This window comes from Stegostoma tigrinum, chromosome 13 (assembly GCF_030684315.1).
Source record: "Stegostoma tigrinum isolate sSteTig4 chromosome 13, sSteTig4.hap1, whole genome shotgun sequence".
NCBI lineage: Eukaryota > Metazoa > Chordata > Chondrichthyes > Orectolobiformes > Stegostomatidae > Stegostoma > Stegostoma tigrinum.
Genome location: NC_081366.1, coordinates 23,241,550 through 23,253,273, shown reverse-complemented (window position 1 = coordinate 23,253,273; position 11,724 = coordinate 23,241,550). Strand labels below are relative to the sequence as shown.

Below are 11,724 nucleotides of genomic sequence, written 5' to 3'. Positions count from 1 at the left end.
GCCATGCTTCTAGGAATTCTCGTGCATGTCTCTGTTTGGCTTGTCCTAGGATGGATGTGTTGTCCCAATCAAAGTGGTGTCCTTCCTTATCTGTATGTAAGGATACGAGTGATAGTGGGTCATGTCGTTTTGTGGCTAGTTGATGTTCATGTATCTCAGCAACAAACCCAAACGAACAGACAAAACAGGCTCAGAAACCATAACCACTCTCCCCTACATCAAAGACATTTCCAAAATGACTGCCAGACTACTCGGACCTCTTGGCATCAGGGTAGCCCACAAACCCACCAACACTGTAAAACAGCAGCTAATGAACTTAAAAGACCCTATACAGACAACAAATAAAACAAACGTCATCTACAAAATACCTTGCAAGAACTGTGACAAACACTACATTGGACAAACTGGCAGAAAGCTAGCCACCAGGATACATGAACATCAACTAGCCACAAAACGACATGACCCACTATCACTCGTATCCTTACATACAGATAAGGAAGGACACCACTTTGATTGGGACAACACATCCATCCTAGGACAAGCCAGAGACATGCATGAGAATTCCTAGAAGCATGGCATTCCAACTGGAACTCCATCAACAAACACATTGGCTCCAAATCAATCTACCATCCCCTGAGAAAAAGAACAGGAAGTGACATCACCAAACCAAGGAAACCTAACCAGATAAATAGAAAGCGGGACATAACACCAGTGCTTCGTCGGAGGCTCACTGATGATGTTACCTAGAATGGTGACGAAACGTCTGAAAACGAACCTTCCAGCTCAGTGAGCAAACTCACATCCACAACTATTCCATACCTCTTTAATGACTCAGTTGAACCTGCCTTCACGACATTTCAACGGACTGCCTTCTATGGCCTAACTATTCACTTTCTGGAATAGCTTTTTTTCCTGACATCACTCCTGAACTTAATCTTTAAAAGCTGTGGGTATAAAATGCCTTGGATCTGTTGCCAATAATTTGGTCACTTCAAGTTGATAGGAGTGCAATAATACAAGGTCTGTTTGAAAGAACAAGTTCAGTACATGTTTATTTTTTATTTAATACTTTAGCCCATATTTTCAAAATATTGGCTGGTAACTGGGGAGGTTTGTACGTGCATTGATGGTAACATGAGATTGCACATTTCCACAGCAGACCAGTAGCACACTGTAACAACATTTAACCTTTATACCTTACTGAACAGATGTGGAAACGCACAGAGCTTGAGTATTTCTTTCCTTTCCCCCAACCATACCGTAATTGAGTCCTTGTTATCGTCTTTGCTGCTTCTGCCTTTGTTAGATTATGAATCTTATAGAGTTGATCTTTGCTTCATGAGCCAGCAATATCACCTGTGATAACATAAATAACGTGTGCCTATGCCAAGTGACTGCCCTATAAAAGGCAAGGCTTTGCAGGATATCTATTAGCTGTTCAATATTTCTAAGAGGGCGGCCATTACAGAATCCTCTGCAAAAATGAATGCGCAAATATTGAACATCTTTGTTATAATTTGCGTGGCTTCAACTCTTTTCAGCAGTCAGGTATTTACACTTAGATCATTTCTTGCATGCCACAATGTAATGAATTTATGAAATGTAATATATTATTTTCTTTTACAATATTGTATCAGTTCGTTACAAAGCTTTGCAACAGTGACAAAACATGTTTGTATCTGAGCTTTGTTATGGTAAAAACTTGATCATCACTAACGTCGGAAGAAGCACCAAACCTAATACAAATCCGTCCAATGGGAATGCTGGAGAAACGGAGGGTTGGTCATTCTGGAGCTGACTCTTCTTGTAACTTGGAGACAAGTTGCATGCAGATTTCAAATGTTAGTGCCTTCACTGGCTGCCCCCAGTAATACAAGGTGTATTTCAGCAAAACAAGTTTTTACTGTCAACAGTAGGTTTTATTTGTAAAACAGACTAGCTCCAAATTGCTAATATGGAGATTGTAGACTACAAATCTCATTCTGTATTCTAAGCACTTGCATTAATGACATTTTATATTTTTCTTGACTGGACCACACAGATCTGACTGCGTTCCTTCATGCATGAATAGATAAGGTTTATGATACCTTTTACATCCACTGTTAGAGTTTAAAAACTAGATGTATTATATCATTGTCTATTAAACTAAGTGGATAATTGCAGTGACATTATTAATAATGTAATTCTGCCTCTTCTCATAGGCTGACTGTGCTGCTATTGGGACAACGGAGACTGTACTTCAGAGAGTCCGAAGAATGACTCCTCTCTGGAGGTGGATCACTTCCAGGCCCCTTGGCTCCTCTTGCAGGAGCAATGAGGAGTGTAGCTCAAAATATTGCAGGTAAATAGGGAAAATTGTGACAAAATAATGCAGAAAGCCATGGCCAGTTTTTCAGTTATGGTCTAATTAGAAAGGGCTCATGAAGTTAATCATAAATAAATTGTCACTAATTAACATCTTGCACAATATGCTCTTTAAAATAGTTTAAACTTCTGGATGCTATTGTTCTATCAAAGACAACCTATCTTTGGAGTCAGCTTATTGTAAACAATCTGTTTAAATCAGAGGCATTGAAACAGGAAATTAAAGTCTTCCCCAAAATTATGAATTTAACTGGTTATAGACACCAAGTGCAGGAAACAGCAGAATTACATCACTGTTGAATTCCATTCACTGTAAGTGCAAAAAAATGATTAAACTTTTAAAAAATTAAAAATCAAAAAGCACACGAATTGTTATGTGCTTTCCCTTTATTATGATATATATTATAACAAGTATATGTTCCCTTGAAGTCTTTTAGGTAACTAAGAAATGTTACATTGCTCTATTATGCAAATAATTAATATTAGCCTATATGCTAATCCAACAATTATGTTGTTTTTACAGAAAGAAGCGCTGTGCCTTGGCAGTCCATGAAGACTGACATTCAGACAAAGCTTTTGTACAGAATAGTCACAAGCTATCAGAAATAGTTATGTAAATGAACTTTGACCAATGTACTTATGTAAATAATTTATGCACAAAGTTCCAGTGTAAATGATTTTCTAACCAACGTACTCTACTAAATGAATTGTGTACAGCGTTGATTGGAGTACATATTAATATATCTATATGTATTTGTGACCAATTAAAACGTGCCTGAAGCATATGAATAAGAAAGGTAGTAGAATAAAAGTATTTTCATTTGCGACTTTAAAAACCAGTACTGGCAACACCATCATGCATTCATTCACTGTAATTGATGTGCAATACTGTAACCAAGGCATCTGTCACTTTGATTTGTTCCATTTGTTCCTTTCTGACTCAACTAGAACAAACACAGTGAGAACCAGATACTTTCTTTCAAAACCAATCGCAAGATCAGTCATATATATGTGTATATTCTATTGACATTGTGTCCTCAAAGTGAGACAAATGTGAGATTAGTCGATGGATATTACTTCTCACTCGCGCAGAGTGCCTGGTTAAACATGAATGGTTCAGTTAAAATGAAGAGTTCCCATAAGAGATACTGAGAGAAAATCAGTATGGAGCCCTCTGAAGAGTGGTGGAGTAATGTTTATTCAACCAACATTACTGAAATTCAATCATGCTTTGCACAGTGTAAACTTAAATTATAGCAGGCTGTATCTATGTTTATTTATATTAGGGGGTTATAGAATCACAGTCATAGAATCATACAGCATGGAATGGACAGATCCTTCTGTCCAACCAGTTCATGCCGAACATAATCCCAAAATAAACTAGCGCCACCTGCCTGCTCCTGGCCCATATCCTGCTAAACTTTGCCTCTTTATGTATCCATCCAAACAACTTTTAAAAGTTGTTATTGTATCCATACCCACCACTTCCCCAGGATGTTCATTCCACACACGAACCACGTCCGTGTAAAAAAAAATTGCCTCGTGTCCTTTTTAAATCTTTCTCCTTTCAGAAAAGGAGGCCAAATTTGCACACAATGTAGGTCGCAGACCTGTACAGCATGAACAGACCCTTCAGTCTAACTCGCCCATGCCAACCAGATATTGTAAATAACACTAGCCACATTTGCCAGCATTTGGTCCATGATGCTCTAAACCCTTCCTATTCATATTTCCATCGAGATGCCTTTTAAATGTTGTAATTGTACCAGCCTCCACCACTTCCTCCGGCAGCTCATTCCACACACGCACCACCCTCTACGTGAAAAAGTTGCCCCTTCGGTCCCTTTTAAAACTTTCCCCTCTCACTTTAAATCCATGGCCCCTAGTTTTGGAATTCCCCACCCTCAAGGAAAGACTTTGACTATTTACCCTATCCATGCCCCTCGTGATTTGATAAACCTCTGTATGGTTACCCCTCAGCCTCCGATACTCCAAAGGAAAACAGCCCCAGTCTATTTAGCCTCTCCTTATGGTTCAAACCCTGACAACATCCTTGTAAATCTTTTCTGAACCCTTTCAAGGTTCACAACATCCTTTGTATAGTAGGGAGATTAGACATGCGTGCAGTATTCCAATAGTGGCCTAACCAATGTTGTGGAGGGCTGCAGCATGACCTCCCAACTCCTATTTTTAATGCACCGATTAATAACGGCAAGCATACCAAATGCCTTCTTATCTACTTGTGACTTCACTTTCAAAGGGCTATGAACCTGTACTCCAAGGTCTCTTTGTTCAGCAACATTCCCCAGGGCCTTAATGTTAAGGTGTACAAGTCTTGCCTTTCCAAAATGCAGCACCTCACACTCATCTAAATTAAACTCCACCTGCCACTCCTCAGCCCATTTGATCAAGATTCCATTGCACTCTGAGGTAACATTCACTACACTTTCTATTTTGGTGTCATCTGCAAAGTTACTAGCCATACCTCCTACATTCACATCCAAATCATTTTTAACTGATGAAAAGCAGTGGACCCAGCACCGATCGTTGTGGCACACCACTAGCCACAGGTCTTCAGTCTGCAAAGTAACCCTCCACCATCATCCTCTGATTTCTACTTTCAAGTCAGCTCTGTATCCAAATAACTGGTTCTCCATCTATTCCATGTGATCTAACCTTGCTAACCAGTCTACCATAAAAGAATCTTGTTGAACACCTTACTGAAGTCCACAGAGAAGAACATGTCCACCGCTCTGCTCACATCAATCCTCTTTCTAACTTCTTCAAAAAACTCTTGTCTTCCCAAATACATGTAAATCTCTTCCCTCAGGATTCCCTCCAAAAACTCACCTATCACTGATGTCAGGCTCGCCAGTCTATATTTCCCTGGTTCTTCCTTACCACCTTTCCTGAATAGTGACTCCCCATTAGCCGATCTCCAGTCTTTTGGCACCTCACGCACTTTGGCTATCAATGATACAAGTATCTCAGCAATCTCTTCCCTGGCTTCCTACAGAGTTCTAGGGTACACCTGATCAGGTCCCAGGGATTTGTCCACCTTTATGCATTTTAAGACATCCAGCACCAGCTCCTCTGTAATATGGACATTTTTCAAGATGTCGCTATTTATGTTCCCATGTTCTCTATCTTCCAATATCCTTTTCCACAGGAAACTCGGATGCAAAATATTCATTTAGTGTCTCCCTCATCTCCTGTGGTTACCCACACAGAAGTCGCTATGTTGATCTTTGGGGGCCCTATTCTCTCTCCAGTTATCCTTTTGTCCTTAATGTGCTTGAAGAATCCCTTTGGCAAATAGGGTTAAGGAGAATCCAAAGTTATTTTATGTCTCCTTTTTGCCCTTCTGACTTCCCTCTTAATACTCTTACTGCTCTAATACTATTCTGGGGAATCACTCAATTTCTGCTGTCTATACCTGCCACATGCTTCCTTCTTATTCTTGACGAAAACCTCAATGTCCCTAGTCATCCAGCATCCCCTACACCTACCAGCCTTGCCCTTCACATACTGTGCCTGGACTCTAGTTATCTCATTCTGAAGGCTTCCCATTTTCCAGCCGCCTTTAAATGCAAACATCCGCCCCAGTCAACTTTTGAAAGTTCTTGCCTAATACTGTCAAAATTTGCCCTCCCCTAATTTAGAATTTTAACTTTTAAATCTAGTCTATCCGTTTCCATCATTACTTTTAAAACTAGTAGAATTATGGTTACTGGCCCTACCGTGCTCCCCCACTGACACCAGGTGAGGCTTCTCTGCCTTACTTTCCCGAGGTCAAGGTTTGCACTCTTTCTACTAGATACATCCACATAATGAGTCACAAACTTTTCTTGTACATACATAAATTACTCTATGTCCAAGCCCTTAATACTATAGTAGCCCAGTCTATGTTTGGAAAGGTAAAATCCCCTCCTACAACCACTGTAATATTCCTACAGTTAACCGAGATCTCCTTACAAAATTATTTCTCAATCTCCTGCTCATGATTGGAGGTGGAGGGGTCTACAGTACAATCCCAATAAGGTGATCAACACTTTTTTATTTCTCAGTTCCGCCCAAATACCTTCCCTGAATGTATTCACAGGAATATCCTACTCATTATTGGGGTAATGTTGTCCCTAATCAAAAGCGCCACACCGCCTCCTCTCTCACCACCTTTTTATTCTTTCCTACAGCATCTATACCATGGAACAATAAACTGCCAATCTTGTCCATCCCTGAGCCACATCACTGTAATTGCTATGATATCCCAGACCCATGTTTGCAACCATGTCCTGAGTTTATCTGCCTTAGCTGTTAGGCCTCTTGCATTGAAATAAATTAAGTTTATCAGTACTATCTCATTCTCTACCTGCTTTTCCTGCCTGTTTGATTTACTCATTTTCCCATCTGTACCAGACAGTTGATGGATTTAGTTAATGAATATTATGATCACAGGGCTCCTGTAATTCTGAGGCAGTATTGGTTTTACTTGGTGATTCAATAACCAGGGGAATCCATATTGGGATTTTTGACCAGGTTAAGATGACAGGCAGAAGCACATGACTTTAGTTTAATCCTTAATGAGATGCTGAGTGACCAGTTGGTATTTGGGATTAATGATGCAAACATGCAAAAGTGCCTACTAGCTGAAACCCAATCAAACTTCAAGGAGGCACGACACATGGCTTTATCATTGGAAAAGGTGGCAAGTGGAGCATATGAGATGCAGGGTATTTCGACAGAAGTGGACCCCTTGCCAGTGTGACTGAGCTTGCAGAATGCCACTTGAGTGAAGGCTATTGCAAAGCCTCACTCAGGATATATCCTGATCAGAGGGACTCTAGATCAGCCCCAAAACAAAGCCAAGCCTCAACCAAACGGTTAAAATTTTCTTTAGGCAAGCCATTGCAGTTGCTGCTGGCATGTGGACTTGAGATAGCATACGGGTCGTAACAAGTCTAAACTGAGTAAGGAAGGCTCACCTGATCTGAAAGGTGAACTCTGATTTCTCTTCACAGATGCTGCCTGACCTGCTGAGCTTTTCCAGCAACTTCTATTTTTGTTTCTGATGTACAGCATCTGCAGTTCTTTCAGTTTTTAATCCACTGTGCACTTGTGTCACTTCAGGTCGCTAAATTTTGGATTTGAACAGCCTGAATCACAGAATTATTACAGCACAATGGTCAGCCACAGTCTGTGCTGGCACTCTAGAAAGAGGAATTTATCTAATGTTACTCCCTGCCTTCTCCCTATCACCCTGCAAATATTCTTGCTTTTCAGCTGAATATTTTGATTGATCTTGCTTTTAAATCACTTTACTGCATGGAAATGTATCTCACGTCTCTATTGTTTCTTTTGCTGGTTACTTTAAAACTCAGTTCTCAGTCTGAATCCTTTCATCAATGCCCATCTTCTCTGTCCAGATTTATCAAAATGTTTATTACCTACATAAGGTCAGCTCTCAATCTGAACTGATCTGATCTTTGCTGCACATATGGAAGGAGATAACCTGCCTACTAGGGAGGCCAGTAACACCTATAACCTTTCAATACACAATAAGGAAACCAGCTACTACTTTGGGCTGAGTCATGAAATGTGCATGCAATAATGCAAACTGACAATTAAGACCTGTTTATTTAGCACCCAAGGCTGTCGACTTATATGGATGACATGCAGCTATCAAGAAAGGAAGCTCAAAAATTTACATTTTGCAGTGCATTCTGGGCATTGCATGGCAAGATAAAATATGCCAATACTCTCAAAAGGTAAAAGCATAGAGTCACAGATGTACACAGCATGAAAACAGGCCCTTTGGCCCAACTCATCTATGCTGACCAGGTCCCCCACTCTGAACTAGAGTCATTGCCTCCATTTGACCCATATCTCTCTTAACCTTTCTTTTTCATGTATCTGGCTAAATATCTTTAATATTGTAAAATTGTTCCTGCCTATACCACTGGCAGCGTGTTCCATAAATGCATCATCCTGTGCGGAAAAGTTGCCCTTCAGTTCATTTTCAAATCTTTCCCATCTCAACTTAAATCTATGCCCTTGAGTTTTGGACTCCTTTACCCTGGGGAATGCTTGGTTATTCAATTTATTTATGTCTCATAATTTTACCAGCCTCTGTAAGGTCACCCCTCAGCCTCTTATGCCAAGTCTGAGCCTATCCAGCCTCTCTTTAGAACTCAAACCTTCCAGTCTCAGTAACATCCTCATAACATGTCTTTGCATCATTTCCAGTTTATTAATAACATCCTTCTTACAGCACTGAGCAGAATTGTATGTAGTACAAACAAATTGTTAGTAATATTTGATCTGTACAACTTCTAGAAGTAATGCTTTTTAAAGGTACCTTTTCAATTAATTTTCCCAGTGGGGAGCTGTGAAGGTGATTCACGATACATTGTGTTTGTGGATTGGGGTTTAAAAGTGATGGAACAATACACAGTTAAATCAAAATTGTATTGTTATTTTGTGTTACACAGAAAACAATTTTAAATTTCCTTTTAGAGTCGTTCTGACTGAGATGTAGGATATCCTGAGACTTGCTTTGCTTACATGCATTCAAACAAGGTTTATAAACCCCTCACGTGAACAGTTCAGTGGATTAGATTAAACAGGAGAGAAGAATCTGCCGTGGTTCAGCAATTCAGGTTCAGCAACAAAGAAATCCTGAAAGCAGACAGTGTACAAGTTAATTCAGAATGCTTCTAAAAGCAAAGCTATTGTTAGTAACTACCTCCAAGCAATCTGGGCTTATGTCCTGAATGACTTAGAGGTCAGTAAAAATAGAGAAAAGAGGAGAAACAAACAACAAATGCTATTGTAGTGTCAAAGGGGAAAACATCCCATAGGGTTGTTGGAGACAAGTTTAAGGACCATGATTAAGGAGCAAGCAAGCTATTAGACTGTTTAAGTGACTCAGGAAGAGATATTTCCTTGGGAAAACTGCATCAAGTGAACTCAGTGATTGGATGCAGGAAATGGACTTTGATTCTTCACTGAGGGGTTGTGGAGTTGAAATTTTATCCTCATATTTGTAATAAGACTATTTCAACTAGTTCTTACATAGTTGTTTTGTGTAATAAACTTGTGCTCTTTTGTTAAAAAGTAGTGATAGGCTCTTGTGAACATGTCCAGTGACAGACTACCATGGTAAACAAAAACAGAAAATAACATTAATGGTCTATCATGCAAGGTTTCATTTTGGGAAACCGATTTGTTCAGGACTGCAAATGATGGGACAATGCTAACACTCAGCTTTTTTTGCATGCAGCGTAAGCACGTTATTTTTCTTCATACAGGTATTCCTGTGAATTGTCATGAGTGCATGACAAAAGATTCAAAGTATGTGCCTTTTCTTGGTAGTACAGAAGTTGAGTCCTGCCAGGTGACAGAGGTGGTAAACTTAATCCACAAATGCTGACAGCTCAGCTTTTCAACGGCCTACAATATAGTGTTATGGAATCATATAGCTTGCAAACAGGTCCTTTAGTCCAACTCATCTGTGCCAGACATCTCAACCTGTCCTTGTCTCATTTTCCAACATCTGACCCATATCCTTCTGAAAGCTTCCTTTTCATTTATCTATCCAGATGCCTTTTAAATGTCATAACTGTACCCACCTCCACCACTTCCTCTGGCAGCTCGTTCCATTCACATACCTCCCTGTCCTTGAAAAAGTTATCCCTCAGGTCCTTTTTAAATCTTTCTCCTGCTGCCTTTAACCTATGCCCTCTCAAGTTGGACTCCCCATCCTAGGAAAAAGACTTTGGCTAATCACTCTGTCCATCCCCCTCTTGACTTTGTAAACTTCTATAAAGTTACCCCTCAGCCTCCCATGCTCCAGGAAGAAAGCTCCAGCCTAGACAGCCTCTCCTTATAATTCAAACCTTCCAGGCCCATCAACATCCTTGTAGACAGTATTCTAAAAGTGGCCTCACTAATGTCCTGTTCAGCCTTCTGTAAGAATTTCTTTTGCTGTATGCTTTGGTTTTTGGGAAAAAAAACTTGAGACAGAAATGTCTTTAATTCAGCAATGCTGTTTTCATGTTCTTTGGGGTTAAGACAACTCTCTCACATGCACTGAGCTAGTGAAAAATGAAACCGTGCCGCGGTTAAACTGCATATTATGATCCATGTATTTACTTAACCGGCTCAAGGATGTTCTGACACACCTCTGAAGCAGGTGTGACTTGTACCAGGGTCTCACCACTGTGCCACAAGAGGCCCTTGTGATGAGTGCATAAATAAAGAAATGTGAAAATTGAGCACATTACACACTAGTGTATTCAACTTCTACAATTCCAACTATTATCATTGCAGCCACTCAAGAATACTTGTCTAAAGTTCAATTACAATGTGTAGTTTTACACAATTAATCAGCTCCTACCAAAGCCTAGCTATTTATTGTTTTATGTTTTGTGACTCATTAAGATAATCAGAACTGTCAAGTTGACTTAAGAATTTGCCCAAAACTCCACAATACTGGTTAAGTTTATTTTATCTAAGCATTTGCAACAGTGAAGTAGAAAATATTGCATTTATAGCACTTTTCATAACTGTATCCCAAAGCACTTCATAACAAAAGTACATCACTGCTGTAAACTCCGGTCGCTATTATCAACAGAGCAGCCAGGTTGTACTAACAACAATGTGGCCATGGTCAAACATTTGGTGCTAAATTACATTGGTCAGTGATAAATATTGGCTAGGTCACTGGGCAGAATGCCCTCAATCTTCTCTGAAATAGTACTATGGGATCCTTTGTATCCAGTTCAGACCACACATGGTCTCACTGTAAATGCATCATAGAACGTAGAACAGTACAGCACAGTAGAGGCCAAGCCCTTCAGCCCACAATGTTGTGCCAAACTTTTACCCTAATCCTAAAGTCTATCTAATCTCCACGCGACCTTATACTTTCATCCATATGCCTAATAGCTGCTTGAATGCCCCTAATGAGGCCGATTCCACTACAGTTTCTGGAAATACATTCCACGTCCCAACCATTCTCTCAGTGAAGAACCTACCTCTCCCATATCTACCTGCACTCACTTTAAAACTACGCCCCCTCGTAGTAGCTACCTCCCCCCTAGTCTGAGTCCAATCTACCACATTTTCCCCTATCCCATGCCTCCTTACCTTCTGAATGAGCCTACCATGGGGAACCTTATCAAACACCTTACTTAAATCCATGTATACCACATCCACTGCTCTACCTTCATCCACAGGTTTCGTCACCTCTTCAAAGAATTCAATAAGGTTTGTGAGGCATGATCTACCCCTCACAAATCCATGCTATCACAAATCAAACTGTGCCTTTCCAAGTGATCATAACTCCTGCGTCTCAGAGCC

At 40.1% G+C, this 11,724-nt stretch overlaps 1 protein-coding gene across 1 annotated transcript; it reads left to right on the top strand.

Moving 5' to 3' along the window:
• The first annotated feature begins 1,420 nt into the window (after positions 1-1,420).
• Positions 1,421-3,203, top strand: LOC125458539 (liver-expressed antimicrobial peptide 2-like). Its single transcript, XM_048543907.1, has 3 exons — positions 1,421-1,548; positions 2,202-2,341; positions 2,888-3,203. The coding sequence occupies exons 1-3, from the start codon at positions 1,483-1,485 to the stop codon at positions 2,922-2,924; spliced, it is 243 nt and encodes an 80-aa protein (XP_048399864.1). The 5' UTR covers positions 1,421-1,482; the 3' UTR covers positions 2,925-3,203.
• The last annotated feature ends 8,521 nt before the right edge of the window (positions 3,204-11,724 follow it).

Coding starts and splice junctions, on each gene's coding strand:
- LOC125458539 (XM_048543907.1), top strand. CDS start 1,483: ATGAATGCGCAAATATTGAACATCTTTGTTATAATTTGCGTGGCTTCA. Junction 1,549..2,201: donor CAACTCTTTTCAGCAGTCAG/GTATTTACACTT, acceptor CTCTTCTCATAG/GCTGACTGTGCTGCTATTGG. Junction 2,342..2,887: donor TGTAGCTCAAAATATTGCAG/GTAAATAGGGAA, acceptor TTGTTTTTACAG/AAAGAAGCGCTGTGCCTTGG.